This window comes from Pristiophorus japonicus, chromosome 1 (genome assembly GCF_044704955.1).
Source record: "Pristiophorus japonicus isolate sPriJap1 chromosome 1, sPriJap1.hap1, whole genome shotgun sequence".
NCBI lineage: Eukaryota > Metazoa > Chordata > Chondrichthyes > Pristiophoridae > Pristiophorus > Pristiophorus japonicus.
Window position 1 is genome coordinate 406,148,861 of NC_091977.1, and position 23,700 is coordinate 406,172,560.

The window sequence follows — 23,700 nt, forward strand, 5'->3', positions numbered from 1 at the left end:
TTTATCAATTAGCTCATTCAATCTTCTGCAGTTGATGCAGAATCAGTCCTCCCAGGATACTTTGGGACAGTGTCCCATGGACCTGAAGCTGACTCACTAATAGCTCCTGCTAGCATCTTATTGACACATTGGTAGTCAATGTTCATTTGGCCAATAGCCTACAACAAAATAACTTGCATTGGGAGCATCCTCTCCTGTATCAATATATGTCCTTCCCAGTTTGTCAGAAAGCAGAATTCATATAGGTATTTCTACTATCATTTACCTGCCACATTGCCACAGGTCCATTAAACAATTAATTCAAACTATGCTTCAGCATCTCTATCATGCCTCTGAAGAATTGCTTAAAAATTGCCCTAAATATTGTACCTTCCCTGGTATTGCAGGGTTACTATCTAGCCTTTGGTGGATTTATCTACATTTTCTGATCCAACCTAAACCTGTCTTTGAATTTAGTTCCAGAAACACCCTTTAGAAGGGTACGGTAGAAGGACCAGTGGTCTTCTCTTGCCAAAAAAATTACGATCTTCTATTGTAGTCTATTGGTTGCCAAAAGTCTAACATTTGCAGATATTCATACATTGGGTCAGAGTCTTGGAATTATCCATCTAACACATCTGCAGTGATTCAATGAGAAAGTCCACCACCACCTTCTCAGGGCAACTGAGGTTGGGTTGGGCAATAAATGTGGCCTTGCCATCATCACCAACGTCTCAAAAATAAATTTGAAAAATAATAGGACAATAATGCATTATTGCAAATGACCACACAATATGAACTGACATCAAAGCTGCAGCCCACCCAGCTGAAGCCAGCGGCCGTTCTCGCGAGGCTTTGCTGCTTCCATGTTGCCACGTTCGCTCAGCGCGCGCGCGCTCCGTCTCAACCAACCCTGCTGGAACCAGCATCCCGCCCCTCCAGCGGCGAGGGGCGGGACAGGTCGCCGGCTGTCCAATAGGAGTCAGTTTTAGCGAGGCAAAGGGTGCCGCTGATTGGTCGCGTCGGGCTGTCAATCAGCGGGATGTAGCTCAGATTAGGTTGCGCTGTGAGCCAGCGTTCGGGCGGTGAAAGTTTGCTTTAGCGTTGCGTTGAGTCAGTGGCGGGCGATTATTTTATGTTTATTGCTCCTCCGCCTCGATTCACAAAACATTTCAAACCATGACTTCGAAGAACAAGACCGGCAACAGCAGATCGAACTCCGCGGGATCCAGAAAAGGTGAGAGAGCCCGAGGGTAGGGGGCAGCGCCTTGGCTGGCGGCTGCGGGCCGGAGCCGGCTGGCGGTTGTTGAGTCCCGGGAGCTCTGGAGCTCTGGAGCTCTGGCTGAGCCGCCAGAGCGGCATTGCAAGGGAGCAGCGCGCCGCCAGCCCTGCTCCGGGAGAGCGGGCACCGCATCAGCAAATGGAGCGTTTGTTAATGAACGGCGGCAGGTCAGGGGGGCGGAGCTGTATGTTTTTAAAAATAATGCACCTTTCCTTGTTTACCTGCGTGTTAGAAGAGGCTGCACCTTGTATCCGAGGAGGGGGGGGGGGGGGTATCGCTCTTCGTGCAGATTTTGCCACTGGCTCTCAGTCGGATCGATATATATCGCCTCTTTTTTTCAGAGGTCATAGGCAAATCTCGACACTGATTTTATACTTGGGTTTAGTTGAATGCATTTTCTGCAGTCTCTACCCATCTGCACTGATTTTTTTGCAGGATGTTAAACAGTTTGTACAATGGGGAGGATCTTTACATCTGTTAGTTTCTCCTTGACTACGTTATATAATAGTTGAAATTCCACGTTTCATTGAGCTGCTGTGTTTACTGGAAGAGGCCATGGGTATAATCTGATCAGAAATTACATGCTTCTGATCAGGAAGTGGGTGCTGATTGATTTCGAAAACAACCAGTGTTCATCTGTTTGAAGTTAGATGTCTATTTTATAGCTGTTGAGGAAACTCAGACTTTGACAAACTGCTGAAAGGTGTTTGCTGGATATATGCTCCGAAAGCTATATCGGGCAGGGAAGTAAATCGGTTACTAAAGAGATGGACAAGGGCGTGCTTATGGATGTTGTCGATACGGACTTCCAGAAGGCATTTGATACGGTTCTGCACAAGAGATTATTCATGAGAGCATATGAAAATGGAGGAAATCCTTGGGACATGGATTGTAAATTGGTTCGGAGGTAGGATAAAGGGAAAGTAGTGATTGGTGGGTTGTGACAAGTAGTTTCCCCAGGAATCTGTACTGGGGCCTCCTCAGCTTTTCGCCACATATATCAGTGACTTAGATAAATGAATGGAGAGTTGTATATCCAAGTTTGCAGATGACACCGAGGAAAAGTGTGTTGTGTAACTGCAAGCAGAAAGTTACAAAGAGACATCAACAGATTAGTGAGCAAAACTGACAGATGGAGTTAATTGGGCAAAACTGTCAGATGGAATTCAATAAAAGAAAAAAAGACTCGCATTTATTATAGCGCCTTTCATGACCACCTGACGTCTCAAAGCGCTTTACAGCCAATTGTGTCCTTTTTGGAGTGTATTCACTATTTTGTGTGTAAGTGAATGGTAATCCACTTTAGATCCAAGAAAGATAAATCTGAATATTTTCTAAATGGTAAGAGACTAGAAACTGGATAAGTGGAAGGATTTGTGCATACACACATTACTAAAAGCTACTGAACAATTTTTGGTATTTGTAAAAATCTTCTCTTTTTTTTTGTTTTCCCCAAACACAGTACGTCTCTTGCCCTGCCAGTTTCTACACAGGCTCTCTGTACACTAAGTGCATAACATTGTGGTTTCTGTTCCTATCCTGGCTTAGAATTTTCTTACCTCAGGTTTTTGGGAGTTCCTGATTTTATCCAGATTATTTGCAAAGCCATATGAGGACTAGAAAACTTATAAACCTTAATCTATTGCTTTTTCTGCCATAATAACTATTTTGAATACTTGAATGTACACAAACTGAACAGGGTATTGTGAAATTATGAATGTCAAAATGAGTTCCATGTAAGTTTTTGTTTGTGATTGCCTATGGAGGAGTATTTCCATGGGATGTAGTGTGGACATGTTTGGACATTGGGACTGAATGTTTCATGTATGTGGGGGCTGTGATACTTTATTTGTTGTGGATTTTCTGATGTGCTATACTGCCCTTGTACTAAATATATTTTCTGCAGGGTAGTTTTGTGACTTTACAAACTAGAACGGTATCTTGCGTTGAAATGGAATTTTTCAAGATAAAGATTTGGATGTTTGATAAAAGTGAACTAGATGAAGACATGTACTGAAGATAATACCACTGTCCATAAAACTCTGGGTCAATGAAGCACAGTATAGGTATCTCCTTTTTCATGAATGACATTTTGAATGCCCTTCAATGTGAAGGATTTTAGTGTTGGAAACTGGGACATCTTTCCAATTTGGGCACACTATCCACAGCACTTCAGAGTGGGCTACAGCTCAGTTACCACAGTAAAACTCCCCAACTTTGTTGTTCAAGGTTTGAGCCTAGGTCCCAGAGGTGAAAAGCATCATGTTCCCTTTTTACAAAAGCAAAATACTGCAGATGTTGGAAATCTGAAAATGCTGGAAATACTCAGTAGGTCAGACAGCATTTGTGGAGAGAGAAACAGTTAACATTTCAGGTCGGTTTCTGGTCGATGACGAAAGGTCATAGACCTGAAACGTTCACTGTTTCTCTCTCCGCAGATGCTGCCTGACCCGCTGAGTATTTCCAGCATTTTCTGTTGTCATGCCTTTTCAATTTGACAAGTGTTAGGAGTCTTGTTGGTTTCTTAATCAGGTTAGATTTGATTGTTGTGTCTTTGAGAATTAATTTTCATATCTATCATAAATTAGAGGAGCATCCTTTCTCAATCTTAAATGTACAATAGAGATATTAGTGGTAAAATACATTTGTGTACCATTTCTAGCTAGATTGCATGGCACACAGCAAGGAGTTGGCCTTTTTTTCTGCCTGCCAAACAACAAAATAGAAATAACTATATATTACACACAACAGCATATAGCTTGTCTGTGTTCGAAACCAGTAACTCATCCTGGAGTTAACATAGAAACATAGAAAATAGGTGCTCTTGTGGATAGAAGGCTCCCGAGATAAGGGAAGTGGTCCATATTATGCCTTATATTGTTGCTAAGATGATGTCTGAAGTATATTAACTGTTTATATGCACATGAAAATTGTCAAACGTGTGGTAATGCAGATAATTATGTACTATAAATTAGAAAGTGTGTGTGCTGGGAGCAACATCTTGCATGCTGCATCTAGTCAGTTCATGAGTGGGCTCCCTGTGGTTTTCATCCTGTGCTAGTTACTGAGGAGTAGTAAAAGGGAAAAGATAGTACTAAAATATATTTTTGCAGTTTCTAAAGCAAAAATAATTGTTCTTCCTGGTTTCTAACTATAGTTGTTAACTTGGGCAGGCCTCCTAAATTACAACTTAAGTTCCACTAATGAAGCAGTAGCTGAAGGAAACTTGTGCATCATTCCCGGGACAATGTCCTTGTTAAGTATATGGTGGCAACTATTTCAGTGCTTGATTATGGAGTTGGCCACTGGTTACTGTAGCAAAAGTTGGAATTCCATGAATTTTTCCTTTTTAGCAACAATATAAGGCATAATATGGACCACTTCCCTTATCTCGGGAGCCTTCTATCCACAAGAGCAGGCATTGACGACGAGATCCAACACCGCCTCCAGTGCAGCCTTCGGCTGCCTGAGGAAAAGAGTGTTTGAAGACCAGGCCCTCAAAACTGTCACCAAGCTACAGGGCTGTAGTAATACCAGCCCTCCGTGTACAGCAAACACCTCAAGTTGCTGGAGAAATGCCACTAACGCTGTCTCTGCAAGATCCTACAAAACCCCTGGGAAGACAGACGCGCCAACATCCCTCAGCATTGAAACACTGACCACACATGATCAGCTCCGCTGGGCAGGCCACATACTTCGCATGCTAGACGCGAGACTCCCAAAGCAAGCGCTCTACTTGGAACTCCTTCACGGCAAACGAGCCAAAGGTGGGCAGCGGAAACATTACACGAACACCCTCAAAGCCTCCCTGATAAAGTGCAACATCCCCACTGACGCCTGCGTGTCCCATCCCTGGCCAAAGACCGCCCTAAGTGGAGGAAGTGCATCCGGGAGGGCGCTGAGCTCCTTGAGTCTCGTCGCTGAGAGTATGCAGAAATCACGCGTAGGCAGCGGAAAGAGCTTGCAGCAAACCAGTCCCACCCACCCCTTTCCTCAACGACTATTTGTCCCACCTGTGACAGAGACTGTGGTTCTCGTATTGGACTGTACAGCCACCTAAGAACTCATGTTAAGAATGGAAGCAAATCTTCCTCGATCCCGAAGGAGTGCCTATGATGATGATGACGGCATAATAGAAACTATGCATGACTACTTAAATTGGCTTATAAATTTAAAAAAAATAGTAACTTGAATTGTTTTCAAAAATTGGAATGATGTGCATCATTTTATTGAGTTGTAAATCCTACTTCATTAGTGCTCAGCTCTAATTTGTGTGTTATAGTAGGAATGTACACTGAAGGTGAAAACTACTGGTTTGCTGTGCAGGCAATTCTATTGCATCATCAAGTCACTTCACAACAATGCACAGGGTTGTATGTAATAGAGTTCTTATATAGTGAAGATTGTCATTTCCATGGCTTTGAAGGTAGTTTGTGAAATAAATTATTTCCGTTCCATATTGGAATAGCTTCGAGTTGTATATTAAACCATTCCATCTGGACTGCATACTCGGAACTGAAGCAACCTTATTGTAAACAGCTTTACTGAGAATGCAGAAAGTCTGGAATAAGAAAATGATAAAAGACCATTTAACATTTTGACTGAGGGTCTTTCATTTTAACATTAATATTGAGATTTTGACATAGCAAGTAAAAATAACAAAAATGCCCTGTTAAACTGTTTAGGGGCACATGTCTGTATAGTAAGTTGAAAGGCAAAGCGAAGCCAGGGCATTTGCGAAATGCATAGTCAGTTGCTTTTAATTAAAATGAATGTGCCGAATACATTGTGTTGACCAACTGTGTGTCTTCCTTTCTCCTTGCTTCTCTTCTCTTGTTCCCCCTTCCCCCACTTTAAAAAAAAACTTTGATCTTGTTCTGTATTAAGCAGACCAAAAGCTTGGTAGAGAAATTACCTTTTTACAAGGACATGAACCATTTTAGAATACAGTACAGGTGACTTTGTATTCCAAACTTTCCAAGCCAGGTTTTTGCAACTAAAGGTGCTCTCTGCCATAACTAAAATCTCAAGCTTTGGTGAAGTACAGACCTTGACTGATCATTGATTTTATTGCTGAATTGCATTTTGAATTCATAACCAACCAATTGGCATGCATTTATTATAGTACTATATAATCTGTGTTTATTTCAAAAATTAATAATTTATAAAGTTGCTTTCAAAAATTCTGTTGCTTTTAATACTAAGGTTAAGCATATCGGCAATTCCTTCAGCTCAAATACTATGTAACTTGCACTTCTTAAATATTTGTCAACCCCATTTTTGATTGTTTATAAAATGCCTATTTAACTTTTCTCGACAGTCATGTTTGGAACAGTTGACTTGACCTTTTTTTATAATCACAAACTTCAGTGCAGTGTGAAAGTAAACTGGTGCTTGTATCTTTCTATTCCAAAAGATAGTAAATAGTGGATTCAGTGTCTTTATCAAGAATAATTTGTGAATTGAAATTTGGTTGCGTTTTACTACCTTGACAGTTATGATCCTTTTCTGGGATATGCCATTCTTTCAGTGGCTAGGTGTGTTTTTTGCTGTGTTGCAGTAACCTTTGGGGTTTGTCTTGTTTTGGAAATTGTTATTTTTGAAAAATGCGCTCATAACTACTGGGAAATGGAATGTTTCCTTATGTGAATATGCTATTGTCCGCATGAAGCGCTCCCAGTTCAGGCATAGACAGCTTGGTCAGATGTGCAGTGAAAAACCACTCTGCTCTGCTCTATCTCCGAAGAGCACCAACTATTGCACCAATATGGTTATTTTCTATTTCTCTCAATTGTCCTGTAGCCCCTCAGCTCCTTGTGAGACTGAAGGTTGGGGCAGTCTTGTGCTGTGGACCTTAGACAATGCCCAGTAGGAATTGGGATGAGCTTGTCCAATATTTTTCCACATAGGACCTTGGCAGTTAGCACTGAGGAGACTTTCATTTCATCAGTAATGGCTAGATTCAAATCCAGATCGGGGTGAAAGACCAGCATGCAGGCCATTGTGGCGCTCATCTCACTAAAGGGTAAATAGTCCACCAGTTGAAAGATTGGAGAATCACATGTGAGAATGTGTGTGAAAGACGTGATGTCCTGTTTGTATATGAAGGGGGAACATGTCGTTACATCCCCTGGGTTATGGTATTATTTCATATTGGGCAGGTTGAGTCAACTCTCAATATGAACAGATGAAATAGGAACAGGAGTAGGCCATTCGGCCCCTCGAATCTGCTCTGCCATTCAGTAAGATCATGGCTGATTTGATCATGGGCTCGGCTCCAATTTCCTGCCTGCTCCCCATAACCCCTTATCCCCTTATCGTTTAAGAAACTATCTATTTCTGTCTTAAATTTATTCAACGTCCCAGCTTCCACAGCTCTCTGAGGCAGTGAACTCCATAGATTTACAACCCTCAGAAGAAATTTCTCCTCATCTCTGTCTTAAATGGGTGGCCCCTTATTCTATCATGCCCTCTAGTTCTAGTCTCCCCTATCAGTGGAAACATCCTCTCTGCATCCACCTTGTCAAGCCCCCTCATCATCTTGTACGTTTCGATAAGATCACCTCTCATTCTTCTGAATTCCAATGAGTAGAGGCCCAACCTACTCAACCTTTCCTCATAAGTCAGAGAAATGGGATTTGCTTACGGAAGTGACTGATACCAGTGAAGATATCTATGGCAGACTAAATTTGTAACAATTATGATGCCATTAATCAGTGTATATATACACTGACCACAATATCATGACTAACTTGCAGATGCATGCAAAGTTGGGCCACAAAGTGCACCCAGTTTGCAGGAAAGTCAACTGTATACCCTGTATTGCAAAACAAAATGTGCGTGGTTCAGTTTGCCTTGACTCCTGAGACGTGGGCCAAAATGCGAAAACAACTTTAAAATTGGATTGTTTTAAGAAGTGATAGTGACATGAGCCTAAACTTTTCTGTGTTGTAGTCTACAGTTAAGAATATTAAACGTTGAGTTCAGTTAAATGCTACTAGAAGTTATATTCTATATTGTAAACTGGCAATGTTATATACTATATTGTAGCTGGGATGCAAACTTGCTGTATCAAGAGGTACTCTTCCTCCTTCTGTTCAATTTTGCATAAGCGTGAGCAGATTTTTTAATGTATGCAATTTGGAAAAAAAAAACTCTACCATTACTGTGACCTTCGTTTTCTTTAATTCTGCAAAAATAAAAGTCTTGGTAGTTATGACAGTTGGAAATAAGTGGTACTCAAATGGTTGAAGAAACTATTCTTTTGATTAAACCTCATGTACCTTAATGGAATCGCATACAAAAATGATTAAAGGGAAATGTCAGGCTCTGAATTACTGCTTGTTTAACCGCCACTCCATTACAGGTACTGGTTTCTGCCAGGAATTATTAGTTGTCCATTTAGAGAGAAAAAGTAAGTTTCAAAGTGGATGCTTCTGTTTAACTAGGAGCATTCATTCATAGGCAGTCCCTCGAAATTGAGTAAGAGTTGCTTCCACTCAAAGTGAATTCACAGGTGACTGTACAGTCCAATATGGAAATTTCAGTCTCTGTCACAGATAGGACAGACAGTGGTTGAAGGAAAGGGTGGGTGGGGAGTCTGGTTTGCCGAATGCTCCTTCCGCTGTCTGTGTTTGGATTCTCCAGGCTCTCGGCGACGAGACTCGAGGTGCTCAGAGCCCTCCCGGATGCTCTTCCTCCGTTTGGGGTTGTCTTGAGCCAGGGATTCCCAGGTGCCGATGGGGCTGTTGCACATTATCAAGGAGGCTTTGAGGGTGTCCTTGAAATGTTTCCTCTGCCCACCTGGGGCTCGCTTGCCATGTTGGAGCTGAGTACAGAGCGATTTGTTAGCAACCTTTTTGTCACCAGATCCTCTTGTACTGATTGCTGAATCTAGCGGTTGTATTTAAAAGTTTTATTTCACTGGACTGCAGGTCATGTGTTAAACACAATGAGTCTTAAGTTAATCAGTTTAAGTATTTTAATTAAGGCTAAATTTAAATTGCATTTTTTTAGCCCTCTTTTCCTAACCTGTAGAAATAAGTTTTGATTGCCAATTGCCAATAGCTTATTTAGAACAGTCGTAGTGGCAAAACATGTATTCCCTTTTATATTAAAAACCGTGATGTTGAACATAGCCTTTTGATATGCTTTATGGACATTTGCTGCAGTCAATTTAGAAGCTGAGACGTTTCCGATTGGCGCATCATTTATGAAACTATTTTTTATCAAGGAACCTTCTGTCACATCCACCCTGACTATTCAACCATCATGTCTAACGTCCTAAGATGTACCATCCGATTACTGCTGCATTTGAGCACCTTAATAGCCTGAAATTGTTCAGCAATTTTAACCCTTTTGAATCACATTCATTAGAAAGGCTTAAGCGAACTCTAAAGTTTTACCAACATCTGAACTTGCCTCGTGTTGAAGACCCTTGTGATGGTTAACAATTTGCACACACTATTTCCTTATGCTAATGAAGAAAACATAATTATTGTGAACCTGTAATAACTAAATGGTGATTAATGGTGAGGGTGCAGTAATCATTTTTCTAATTGGATGACTTGGAGCCATTTCATTGTATGGGAGAAGTCAACTTTCACTAATTAATGCTGACAGCTAAATATTTCACAAAACAAGTGCCTACTAAATGATTTTGTTTTTGTCCTTGGCCCTTAAAACCTGAGCATCTAAACATTGCCATAAAAATAAAAATGGTCTGTGTAGTTTTGTCTAATACTGTAAACAATTTAAAAAGTTTACTGCTTTTTAACTATTGATTCTTCCATCTTGGCACAGAACCTGTGCATCAACACTACAAGTTCAACTGGAACTGAGCTTTCCTAGCGAAGACTGACACTGGTAACCTCTGTTGTGAATGGCATGTTGTTGAGCTCGATTATCATCATTAATGCTTGATGTTCATAACTTTGATTGTACCAGTTGAATATGTGTGCTTGCATGCAATGTTTTTTCTTTAGCTGTGTTTTTTCCCCCTCCTCCATTGTCTGAGCAGCTTGTAAGCTCCTGGGCAAGTAATACACTCTTTCTGAGATGACATGTGTATTGACATTTGTAATTAGATTGTTTTGTTAAGTAACCAAAAAATGTGAAGTGATGTGCTAATTTTATTTGCACGTTTCATTGCTACAGTTGTGCTGTTTAGCAATATTAATATTTTGGTTGTGGTAAAGATGGTTTGTTTGTTTTATTTAAAACCCTGAGTAACCAAGGCTTTTTGCCCAAGCAGATTTTGGGCTTAACTGCATGAATGTAGTACTCTTAAAATCATTTTGGAATGTCAAACCTAAAATGCAGATGCTTGTACATGGTAATTATAGCTGAGAGGGCATGATTCTGTTTTTCTATGTTGGCTTGCCACCCATTTGCAATTTTTGCAGGACAATATGTTCTAGTTTTCATATTTTGATCATACCATTCTTTCTTTGTAAATGTTTCCACTAAGTGCAGTTAGTGCATTGCTTAGAGTTCTGTGAGGTGACATAGTACCAACCTTTGTTTTGTGCCAAGTGGTAATAACTAAGCTTGGAGTGAGAAAAGGACACGACATATTCAGCCCATTTCATTAATGGATAAAGAACAATATATCATATCTTGGACTCTAATCTTCTGCAGAACAAATCCTCAATTGTCATTGTGTTGCATCCAAAATATTCACCAGCCTCACATTTCCATTATTTGACCATGCCTGCTTCTCTTAGACAAACGTATCTCTCCCTCTTAGCAGCTTAAAAACTACAGTATTGTATCTAGTAGTATTTGATTATTTCACACCTAGCCTTTTGACCCTAACCTCTTTCCAACATGCATTTGTCTACCACCTTTGGCCTCAAGCTAGATCATGTTGCCCCTCAATCTTGTTCTTTCCAGCATTGTGAGTCTCGCCTAATATATCAGAGCTCCAAGACGTGAAACCATTGTCACTCTTTTCTCAACTCTCTATCCGTGTCCCTTTTTCAAGGTAGGATGTCCAAAGTTGCGTAAACTGCTTTTAAATGGAGCTTCACTCTTGATCTGTATGAGGTTGGAATAACATGTTTTGACTTGCAATTATGCGTCCTCAAGGTAAATCCTTGAATTTGATTAGCTTTGACTGGGAACCTTTATTGAATGATGAGTAATCGTTCCCAGATATTTTTCTTCACCTTTTTTTAGTGGTTGAAGGGGACCTATCTGTTGATGACTGTGTGGGTGAGTGTGGAGGCTGGAGTGCTTCACATAAATAGGTTGCGAAAGTCATTGGTTTAATCCCTTGTGGCCAAAGTTGTAATTTTCAAGTGTTAGCCTTGGTTCAGGCATAGCAATTTCACCCGAGGCAGAAAGCAGCGGGTTTGTATCCCACTGCTGACACTTGAGCACATTATCTACGCCATGGTTCTCAAACTGGGGTCTGCGGACCCTTGGGTATCTGTTGAGATTTCCAGGGTTTTGTGACCAGAGGTAATTTCAAGCCTGCTTTGCTCCTCTTCATAAAACCGACACTAATTCAGTTCTTGCGAATTATTCAGCGGCTGGGCTCGCCTCCTCACAGCTTTTACTCATTTGCAACGAGCGCTACCTGCTGGTTGAGCTGATTCCTCACCGTGGTACTGTGACCCTGTACCATCCTCCCGACACGTGATCAGAGCGCTTGTGGAGCTCTTCAAACATGTGCCTGAATGTGTTCACGCAAACACTTACAATCCCACAGTGTAGCTGTTACGGAACATGCCAGTGAGACCGTATTGTGGTGGGTCCTGCCTCCATCAACATTCCAGCATGTGCATGGGTACTTATATCCTCATGCATCTTGTCCAGCCACTTAGTGTCAAAAATTGCCCAGCACATAGTAGCCATCTGTTACTGCGGAGTACCCAGAAATGGTGCAAGAAGCAGGCACACCCATCTCACTGATAGCTTATCTGTAAGTAAATACCTGTTTTCTTAAAAGCATTATTAAAATATTATTTTTAGATGAAACACTTTTACATTGAGTATTGTATAGTATAATTTAGATGAGAGGGTCCATGATTATTAATTGATTTGAAAAGGGGTCCTTCAACCAAAAAAGTTTGAGAACCACTGATCTAGGCTGACTCTACAGTGCAGTAGTGAGGGTGTGCAGCATGATCACAGGTGCCACCTTTCAGATGAGGTCGTAAACCGAGTTTCTGTCTGTCCCTTCAGGTAGACATAAAAGATCCACAACACTATTTGAAAAGCAGGAGTGTTCATCTGGTACAGCCAACATGTATCCCTGAACCAACATCATGGCCACAGACTTTCTGGTCATTTATCTCATTTGCTGCTTGTGGAACTTTGGGTGCGGCATGTTTCCCTACATTACAACAATAGCTACATTTCAAAAAGACCATTTCTCTATGAAGCTCTTTGGGATGTCCTGAAGGGTGTTGTGTAAATGTGAGCCCTGCCCTTGTTCCCTTCCTCGCCATTATTGTATATGCTTTATTTGCTGATTTCTGTTCCAGTATATGTTCTGTTAAAAGCCATCTGCCATTTCTTTGCTCATTTGTTTAAATGGTTCAGATCGTTCTGAAATGCTGTTTGTCTCTTTATATTTTTTGCCTGGCAAATACTATAATCAACTAATTCTCCTCTTCCTTGATGAAAAAGCAAATTATAGTTTAGTTTAATTAGGTCTCTCTATTCTAGCATAGAATTAACTTATTACTTTTTGTACAAGTGTTTCGGGCATTATCATGGGAACATCATTCAAGTTCCTCTCCGAGTCACACACCATCCTGAATTTAATAGATAATTTGCTTTTCCTTAATCATCCCAGTGTGAAAATCCTGGAATTCCTGAACTAACATTGTAGGAGTAGCATCAGCACAAGGGCTGCAGTGATTGGTGGAGAAGGCTCACCAACAGCACCCTGGAAACAAGGGATGGGCAATTAATGTGGGCTTTCAAATGTTGCTCACATCCCATGAACAAATAAAAAATCGATTTTTATCTTGATTTTTGATGGTTTGTTCTGTTTGTGTTTTCCATTTTTAATTTTCCTGCTCCAGTTCTAGTCAGCCTGATCACCTCTACGTCCACATTATATTCTGGAATTAAACTTGGAAATAAAACAATGTTTTAAGTGACTACTGGTTACTATAGCCCTCAGTGTCATGTGATTGACTCTCTCTATATTGCTACAGAGATACACTTGACCTTGAATAACGATTGCTTCAGTTTTTTTCTGCTATGTGCCAAAAGCCAGTCCTTAAACATGAATGTTTTTAGTTGTATTTTCTTTTACTGAATTTTATGTGTCATGGTTAGTGATGAGAGGTAAGGAATGAAATCTCACTTTTTGTACCCAGTCAACTTTGCTCATTTCTAGATAATGCATATGATGGAGAGATAAAGAGCAACGCTCCCTACATTCTGGTCCAATAACATCTCTTAATCTGAACCTACTTTTTACCAATTTTCGCATCACCTCACTTTGACCTTTTTTAGCGACTCTGCTGGATATTTTTGTACTGTACATCTGCGCCTACTAATACTTCAGTACATTGTTAGCCTAACATCTGTGGTTGGGAAAATGTTGGAGTCCATTATTTAAAAAAGCAGTAGCTGGATATTTGGAAAAGCATAATTTGGCCAGGCAGAGTCAGCATAGATTTATGAAGGGGAAGTCATGTTTGACAAATTTGCTGGAATTCTTTGAGGATGTAACGGACAGGGTGGATAAAGAGGAACCAGTGAATGTGGTCTATTTGGACTTCCAGAAGACATTTGACAAGGTTACTGCACAAGATAAAAGTTCAAGGGGTTGGGGGTAATATATTAGCATGGATGGAGGATTGGCTGAGAACAGTCAGGATAAAAATGGTTCATTTTCGGGTTGGCAATCAGTAACTGATGGGGTGCTGCAGGGATCCATGCTGGGACCCCAACTATTTACAATCTATATTAATGACTTAGCTACGTTACACTGGGCCCCTTCTTCTAAGTTTGCTGACGATACAAAGATGGGAGAAAAAGCAATGTGTGAGGAGGGGACACCAAATTTGCAAAAGGACATAGACCGGCTAAGTGAGTGGGCAAAAATTTGGCAGATGGAGTATAATGTTGGAAAGTGAGGTCATGTACTTTGGCAGAAAAAAAATCAAAGAGCAAGTTATTATTTAAATGGAGAAAAATTGCAAAGTGCTTGTAAGAGAAATTTGGCATTAGGGGTACCAGCGGGACAAGGGTTAAAGTGCTGGTTCCTGTGCCGACCCATGAGGTTAAAGGCATCTCTTCAGCCTTGTACCAAGGCTCCAGGAGTTATCAATTCAGTAATATTCCGACAGGATACGATGTGAGAACCTAAACAGACATTGATAAGACCTTGCGAAGAGGCTCGAGGCGGACTCATGGGCACCAAGGAGAATCAACAAATTCTGACCTAATGAAGTCATTCTTGTCACGGCCTAAGGTGGTCACGAGGGTCTTGGCCTGTCAATCCAAAGTAGCACTAATAAGGTAGTCCAATTAGAGAAGTGGCACTGATAAGGTAGTCCAATTAGAGATCTAGGGAGGTCTTGCCAGGGAACGGAGGGGTTTTTGAAATGTATAAAAGTTGTATGATTGTGCTGTTCGGAGAGCATCTCCACTCACAGGTGGCTGTGATGAGAGGTGTTCCTGGACGTTCGTAATAAAAGATCGTTATACCTTGCCATCCGTCTCTGTCTGCTAACTCCGGGGGCTGTTACGCGGGTTGGGGCGAGCGTTGACCCTCTATATCAGGGGGCCCGCTCGTGGGAGGAGAAGCCTTCCCATTTTCTTCTTGCATTTGATGCTGCGAGCAGGGTACGGACTTCCCGAACGGAAAATGATCCAGCTGTTGGGGTGAGTATGTTTTCATTTGCCACCTTCAAGTTAGAGCTGTGGCATTGTAGGACATCTGTACAAAGAACCATGTGTAGCAGGTCCAGGAGGGACGGAGATGGAGGACAGGGACGATCTAGGGGTGGAAGAGGGTCAAAAGGTGCATCCTAAAATGCGTGCGTGGAGGTAGCACGGCAGTGCGAGGGTACAACGCAAGGGAAGATATAGAGGAAAGTCTATTGACCCGAAGCGGTACGAGCGCACGGTGCAGGGACGAGAGAGTGAGGACATGGAGACAACGTCCCTGCAGTGACGGGATATATTGACCCAAAGCGTGGCAGTACGAGTGTACGGCGCCAAGGGAAGACCTATAAATATAAATAACATCCTGCATACCTAACACGAATTAAAGGGAGTGCCCAAGATAGCCACGAAAAAGATGGGTAACACGGCTATTAAAAAGGCGAACAAAACCAATCATTAATTGTAACTTGCGTAACTACGTAATGCCATAAAAAAGCTGATGGTGACTATCTTAAGTGACATATGGATCCAAAAATAGAGCCGGGCAAACAATTAATAAGCTTTGTTGATTGAAGAGAGACTTTTGTGAATGTCTGTCGTTGAGTGAGAGTCCCTGTATGATTTTTTTTTTTGACTGCGGAATGAATTTTTCATGTTTCTGAAAGCCTGTTTGGAAAAATAGTGCAGCTCCACCCATTTTTTCCAAACGGAGTGAAAGTTCTTTTTAACCCTTTTGTAGTGTTGTCCTGTATGTGGGAAGTTTTAAGACATTTTAAGTTAGAAACGCAGGTGTGGATTTATTCGGATGATAAGTTACGGAGCTATGAAATGCACAAAGGATAGGTTTGTTGAGCAAAAGATAAATTTAGTCTAGGAATGAGATAAAGAATGCCTTTTTAAAAAAAGGCCTGTGAGGGTCTCTTGAGGCTGCAGGCTGGGGAAGTACGCTCCCATTTTCCTTTGTGTAAAACCTTGACACGAAAGCTTCTAGCTCAGTAAAAAGTTTTAAATAAAGATTGGCATTACAAAATTTGAAGTGGGATTCGGAGATATTAAGAGAAGGCACAGCAAAATACTGAGATGGATTCAAACTTAAAAAAAAAAATTATTAAATTAAATCTGATCTCTTAAAGAAAAAAGGAGGAAATAAAACTAAAAGGTTTGGAAACAATCTAGAAATACCTTCAGGGATCAGGTCAAACTCCTGGGCGAATGGAGAGCTATCTGCGAAGGTGTAATAGGGACTTTGAAAAAATGTTAAAACGGCAAGCTTTAGCAATTTAGAAAAAAGACATTGTAATGACCTTGAAACTGGAATTTGAGATAACGAAAAGCAGCCCTCAAAGCCTACGTGCTAGACTCCGTTCTAGTTATGGAGAAAAGAAAAAGATAAAGACGCAACTTTGAAAGTAAACAAATTGAACGAATTTGAAAGAAAAAGTGTCTTCGATTGTCTGATGATTTTAAATTAACAAATTTACGGAGTCACGAGCCCTCCGTGTAAAATACAAAACCTAATTTGAAGAAAGGTGATCTGGAAAAAAAAAAGCTACGAAACGCACTAATTAGGTGCTGGAAAAAAAAAGGGGTGTTTGCGATGGAAAAATACATAACTTACTAAATACTAGTTGATAGCGGCCGTGAAAAAGATATTGGTTTAATTGAAAAAAAAGAATTTGAAGAGGTAAAAGACACTCCATTGCTGATGATTTTAAATTACAAGAAAGTTTCACTGCAGTTTGAAAGATTTCCAAAATGGACGTTGCTTATCAAGAAAAGTGCCGAACAGTCTAAACAAGCAGTAGGGTTTTGAAAATAATGAGGAGAAAAGATCTAAGCTATGCGAACTCAGCACAGAAAGAAAAAAAACTGGGAATTAGAGAACCTTACTAAATTTTAAAATTCTTATAAAACATGGAACTGGCACGGAAGTTTAGATTTTGTGCTGAGAGAGAAATAAAACACAAGATTTGCCCAGTGAAAAAAAAACGAAATAGCTATTAAAAATGTGTAGTCTCGTTTTAAATCAATTTTAAAAAATAAATCTTTGGCACGTACTTGAATTAGAAGTTAAGAAAACATTGGAGTTTCATCTAAAAAGCCGTCTTTCCTGATGAGAAGACTTTTATTATGACTGCTTTACTAATGATTTCTGCTGTTTTAATGGATTCCTAATTTCTAAGCAAGTTTTGAAGGCACAAAGACTTAAAAACATTTTTTCGGATGATTACGCGAAGTCACGTAATGACATCAGGCTTTCTTACAAACCTGTAAAGGAGTTGACCCTTTCCATTGACAGCTGTTTTATACTGGACATTATTAATTTGGATTTCTTAATAGAATAAAAAAGACTCACCTGACAGAGGAAATGATGGGATAGTCAGAATAAAAATAAAACAGAACTAGCCTATGTAATAATACTCGCCTGATACAAATAAAAGAAAGATACTCAAACAAAACAAATTGAAGAGTTAAAAGCTAAAATAAATAAGCTGGAAGAGATTTTTTTTTAAACTGGACCAGACGGATAGTGCAGTGTGCAGCCATAGCACCATCACCTATGGCAATAGAGCCAATGTAGTCCACAAACCCAACCTAAGCTTGCCTCCGATTTCACAGAGTGACCTCGACATGCATGGATAAAAGATGAGTAGACCAGAACCTAACACCTGGTGACGACCAGGCTATCTGTTTAAAATTTGCAGGTAAAACACTCACCGAGATGGGACCGCAGCGGCTACTTCGACTCTGGAGACTCAGGATACTGGGAACCTTAAGGCCCACGCAAGCACTGGATAATATAGACAGACTACGAGAGATATAGCATACGCAGGAAAGACACAACTACATGAACTAGCTTTGTTTAATTTAACTGCCGAAATATGCATCCCAGCAGCAAAAGACTGGAGCAAGGACAGAACTTATTTTAACGCATGGCTATGTATAGTGTATTAAGTAAGGTTGTAATGCAGCAGGCTGCCGATACCATGGGCGCCAGTAGATTCCGAGGACAGGAGCTAGTTCATAGGACCAAAAGGGGAAGGGCGCAGAAATCCAACTGGGTGGAATTTCAGTTCTAGAAGCTCATGCCTGGGCGGACGAAGCTGCAAAACAAGCCGCCAAATCCACCCCGCAAGAAACAGAAGGGTGGGAACAGAACGGAGCAAAAAGGGGGGATGTTTAGGAAAACTGGCCAGTGGGATAAAATGAAGACCAAGGAAGGTCTCTGGAATATAAGGTGTATGTCCCGAAGCGTGACACGGTAACAACACGGAGAAGCCGGTATTGATCGTGCACAGCGCAAACAAGAAGGAATACAACTTAAAAAGGGGGGCGGATGGAGTGTGGAGGAAAAATGACAATAAAGGTCCAGCTGGGACACCAAACACGCCCAAAGGGACCCTGGGAAGCCGCAAGTTCCCCCCCATAAGCCCGTCCATAAAGACTGGAGTCAAAGGGGGGCTAGTAATAAAAGAATCTAAAGAAACTATATAATTTGGGGTGTGTCAGCCACTACTTAACCTAAATCTAATGGATATCATTCTTCCTAGCTTCTGTGGGAATGAAACTACCAGAACCTGACACAACGGATCCTCGAAGGCCCGGAATCCACTACCCTGAGATTTAATGTCAGTAAGGGAACAGGGCAAGGTCGAACAAAAAGGGAAATACTGGAAACACTAGGCACGGGTTACGACGATGAATTCCATAGACCTGTATGCAATATACGACCGGGTTAACAACTTAATGTAAATCTTGAGGGGTTTACTGGGGAGGGACATGGATAACCAAGCCCTACAAGCGCGGTTGGGAGATGGCGCGGAAGGGGAACTGTTACAGGTGGTCCATACATTACAGAAGCATGCCAAGACAATAAATTTGATCCATGCAATGGGGAACGACAAAAGTAAACGATTACAAGCTGAGATAGTTTGCTCCGGGTATGGGGCCTGGATTAAATGAAGTACAACATAACTTGGAGCAACTCCAGAATGGGGACATAACAGATTGGATCCCGAACAGCATTCTTAACAATTGGACACTAGATAAAAAAAATGAATGACGCATGTGAGGTACGAAGGAATAGTCACGCATGGGTGTCAAATTTCAGATGTATTACTGGGCAGGTGAATATGATTGGATTTGTGTTGTCCATACCACAGTATGATGTAACAAAGGGAGACCCCTTATATCAGATCGATAATATCGGTGAAGTAAAAAACCAAACTTGGTTGCGTTACCATCAGCCTGCCAGACGGGTGATTAAAATTAACAATAGTACCAAAGGCATTGACATAACCGACAGCGATAAAATTAACCAAGTGGTTTTATGTCGAGGTACGCTACGAATGACGAATGATGATTGCAGATTCCACCAAACGGATGCATGCTGAGTATCACTCCTCTCGAACACTATTCCGAAACAATCGCTGCTGCACAAGGGAATGGAGATTTGGTGCGTGAGCACAGGAGCAGCCAATCTGACGATTAAGACCAGGGGAGGAATCACCCACTGTGTCATCACCATCCCTAACTTCTATTTCAGGCCCATGGGAAAAATAGACATAAATGGATACCACATAACATCCCAAGACAACAGAAATCATCCACGGAACGGTCACGGATACCCTCCGAGAGGGGTACAAGGAGGCGATATGGGAACCGCAAGGCACCGGAATTAAATGAGGAACAATTACGTTTGGTGCAAGGAATCCAGAATCAAAGACGACAGTATATCCAGCTGATGGAAGAAATAGACAATCTACAGAGAGACACTAACACAATGCTGGCTGATCAGTTCTGGTACTCAAAGCTGTTGGACATTGGACTTGATATTCAAATTCACCCATGGATAAGAATAATATCACATGTACTTGTAGTAATACAGGGCCTGGTTCTGATGGTCATGATGGGGTTAACATGTGCACGAATTAAACTGGTCAAACGATACGTCAGGGCACGCACTATGATTAAGGCCATAAGGGATGAAAATTTAAGCAGTCCTACAGGAAGGACTTACCTTATATAACTCTGCGGGAAAGGTCTCAGGAGGTCCTGAAGCTTGGGAGATGGCCACCCAGGTGAACAGACCTATCTGGAACTTGCCTACAGGGAGATAGTTATTGGGAAATATAGCCAGCTTGGCATATAGCCAAAGGCCAAAAGGGGGAATTGTAAGAGAAATTTGGCGTTGGGGGTACCAGCGGGACAAGGGTTAAAGTGCTGGTTCCTGCACCGACCCATAAGGAGGTAAAAGGCCTCTCTTCGGCCTTGTACCAAGGCTCCAGGAGTTACCAATTCAATAATATTCCGACAGGATACGATGTGAGAACCTAAACAGACATTGATAAGACCTTGCGAAGAGGCTCGAGGAGGACTCACGGGCACCAAGGAGAATCAACAAATTCTGACCTAATGAAGTCATTCTAGTCACGGCCTAAGGTGGTCCTTGGCCTGTCAATCCAAAGTAGCACTAATAAAGTAGTTCAATTAGAGAAGTAGCACTGATAAGGTAGTCCAATTAGAGATCTAGGGAGGTCTTACCAGGGAACGGAGGGGCTTTTGAAATGTATAAAAGTTGTATGATTGTGCTGTTCGGAGAGCATCTCCACTCATAGGCGGCTGTGATAAGAGGTGTTCCCGGACGTTCGTAATAAAAGATCGTTATACCTTGTCATTCGTCTATGTCTGCTAACTCCGGGGGCTGGTACGCGGGTTGGGGCGAGCGCCGACCTTCTATATCAGGTGGCCCGCTCGTGGGAGGAGAAGCCTTCCCATTTTCCCCTTACAGCGCTGCAGTACAGCGGGACCTGGGGGTACTTGTGCATGAAACACAAAAGAATAGTATGCAGGTACAGCAAGTAATCAGGAAGGCCAATGGAAACTTGGCCTTTATTGTAAAGGGGATGGAGTATACAAGCAGGGAAGTCTTGCTACAGTTATACAGGGTATTGGTGAGGCCACACCTGGAATACTGCGTACGGTTTTTGGTTTCCATATTTACGAAAGGATATACTTGCTTTGGTGGCAGTTCAGAGAAGGTTCACTCGGTTGATTCCAGAGATGAGGGGGTTGACTTATGAGGAAAGGTTGAAGAGGTTGGGGCTCTACTCATTGCAATTCAGAAGAATTGAGAGGTGATCTTATCGAAACATATAGGATTATGAGGGGGCTTGACAAGGTGGATGCAGAGAGGATGTTGCCACTGATAGGGGAGACTAGAACTAGGGAACATAATCTTAGAATAAGGGGCCGCCCATTTAAAATTGAGATGTGGAGGAATTTCTTCTGAGGGTTGTAAATCTGTGGAATTCGCTGCCACAGAGAGCTGTGGAAGTTGGGACATTGAATAAATTTAAGATGGAAATAGACAGCATCTTAACCAAAAAGGGGTTATGGGGAGCGGGCAGTGAAGTGGACCTGAATCCACGATCGGATCAGCCATGAGCGTATTAAATGGCGGAGTAGGCTCGACGGGCCGTATGGCCTACTCCTGCTCCTATTTCTTATGTTCTTATAACCAAAAAATACTTCTCTCATTGATCTGAATAGAGCCATAGGATCTTTTATGTCCATCTGAGAGGACAAATGATGGCCTCGGTTTAATGTCCCACCTGAAAGACTGCGCCTTCAACAGTGAAGCACTCCCTCAATACTGCAATGGATTATGTGCTCGGGTCTCTGGAGAAGGGCTTGAACCCACAATCTTTTGCCACATGAGAGTGCTACCACTGAGCCAAGGTTGACTCCAGAATAGCATGCGATTTCTCATTTTTTACGCTTGTATGTAAAGAATCACTAATTGGGTAAGGTGCTGACACCTTGAGGGAAGGTGAGAAAAAAAACTTGCAGTCTTGTTGCTAAATGTACTATTGTCTAAAGTTGATATCCCTGTCTGTTAGAAACTTTTCACAAGCCATGTAGTACATCAAGTATTGAAGGATACATTTTTCAGCAGTTTGATTTTATTAATTATGCCTAGTGATTGAACGGCTTCTGAATTATTCATTAAAGCGTGCTTCACTGGAAAAATAATATTTTGTATTCTTTTGTTCTCATTGAGCAACACTTAGCACTGGATAGTGAGTGAATTTGTGGTGACTTTTGGTTGGTTAACCCAGACAGGTTTGATGCCAAATAGTTGTCATTCAAAGAGGAGTCTTTCCATATGAGTGCTTAAGGTTTGGCTTGTGGAGAAAGCAAATCTAAAAATACTCTGCTCTCAGATTCTGCATGCTGGTCTTGTATCGGGTTATAGCTGAGTTAGCTCTTGCTTTCTCCTATCTGAGGCAAGGGCTGGCGTTTGGGTCGCAGAGTTGCATATTTTAATTTGCTTTTCATCTATTAGACTTTACAAGGTTTTGCCTTCAACTTTATGGAAAGTGTAGATGACTGACACCATGGCAGATGATGCAGGTATTGTTATGTTTTATATGCAGAAGCAGTTGAATATGGATGTTTTGTTGCTGTGACACTTGATCTTTTGCAAACTTTTATGTACAAGGATTTTTCTCAAATATTTGCATTTTGCGACACACTAGAATTTGTAGTTGCCGTTGCCTTTTGATTTTTATACTGGGTTTGAAGATGTAAATGTGTTCTGGTTGGTCAAATGTTGAAGTATAGCTGTTTCCCATTTTGTGGTCGTGGGCCCATCTCCTATTAGTTTGTGCTGAACTAGCATAATCTAATTTAAAATTAGTTCAACTTGAATCATCTTGTAGTTATGTTTCATGCTAAAGTTTGCAGTTTAAAATAACAGGACTGGTTCAGAATACTTAGTGTTGTCTTTTAGGTGACTTGTAGGTTCAGTAACAAATTGTTTTGTAGTCAACAGATCCACTTCTGTGAAGAATTGTACTTTTCCAGGGTGTGTTTGACGTGAAAATACAATACATATTGCAGTTGTTGAGGGTTCTAATATTTGATGCACACATGTTTTCTTTTTTTCTGTTTACTGTAAGATTACTTGGGATGAGAGTTAGTATCTCTCTGGTGTACTACAGGTACTAGTGAGATTCGTAACTATTTACAGTGACATGAACCTGTAGATGCAACTGGCACTTAATTGTAGCAAAGCTCCAAAAGTGAGTTTGCGATCCTAAGTGATCTGGTGTATTGCCTGAGAATATTTTAAACTGCTTTGCAGTTTGGAGTTGTATTGCAATGGATATTTAACTGTCAGACCAGTTTCTGGAGGTGATCTTGCACTGATTGCCTCAGCTCAATAAAAGCAACTTGCATTCTTTGCAACACAGTTTGCAGTTCTGTGAAATTTAAGTCACCTTGCATCGACACAGTGTAATACAACAAGCCTATTGGTGATGTTTCTGTGAAAACCCGCTGTAGAAACGGATCAGGAATATGATTGTTTACTTTTGAATTGCAAATGAAGATTATCTTGTACAACAGCTGTATATTTGTAAGACTAGCTTCTACTTTTCCATTTTTCTGTAATGAGGGTATATTAAAATTGAGTTGATATACCATTCTGATAACGGTAATGAGCTTGGAAAGAAATCCCCATTTGATGACTTGCAGCGAATATTTGCATGAAAAACTAATTTTCCACAGTTACTTAA

General features: G+C 41.2%; 1 protein-coding gene across 1 annotated transcript in view; it reads left to right on the forward strand.

The window, feature by feature from the left end:
• The first annotated feature begins 1,009 nt into the window (after positions 1-1,009).
• Positions 1,010-23,700, forward strand: part of unm_hu7910 (un-named hu7910) — a 397,894-nt gene continuing 375,203 nt past the window's right edge. Inside the window, 1 exon segment of the mRNA XM_070891910.1 lies at positions 1,010-1,216. Coding sequence (XP_070748011.1) covers positions 1,159-1,216 — 58 coding nt within the window. The 5' untranslated portion in view covers positions 1,010-1,158.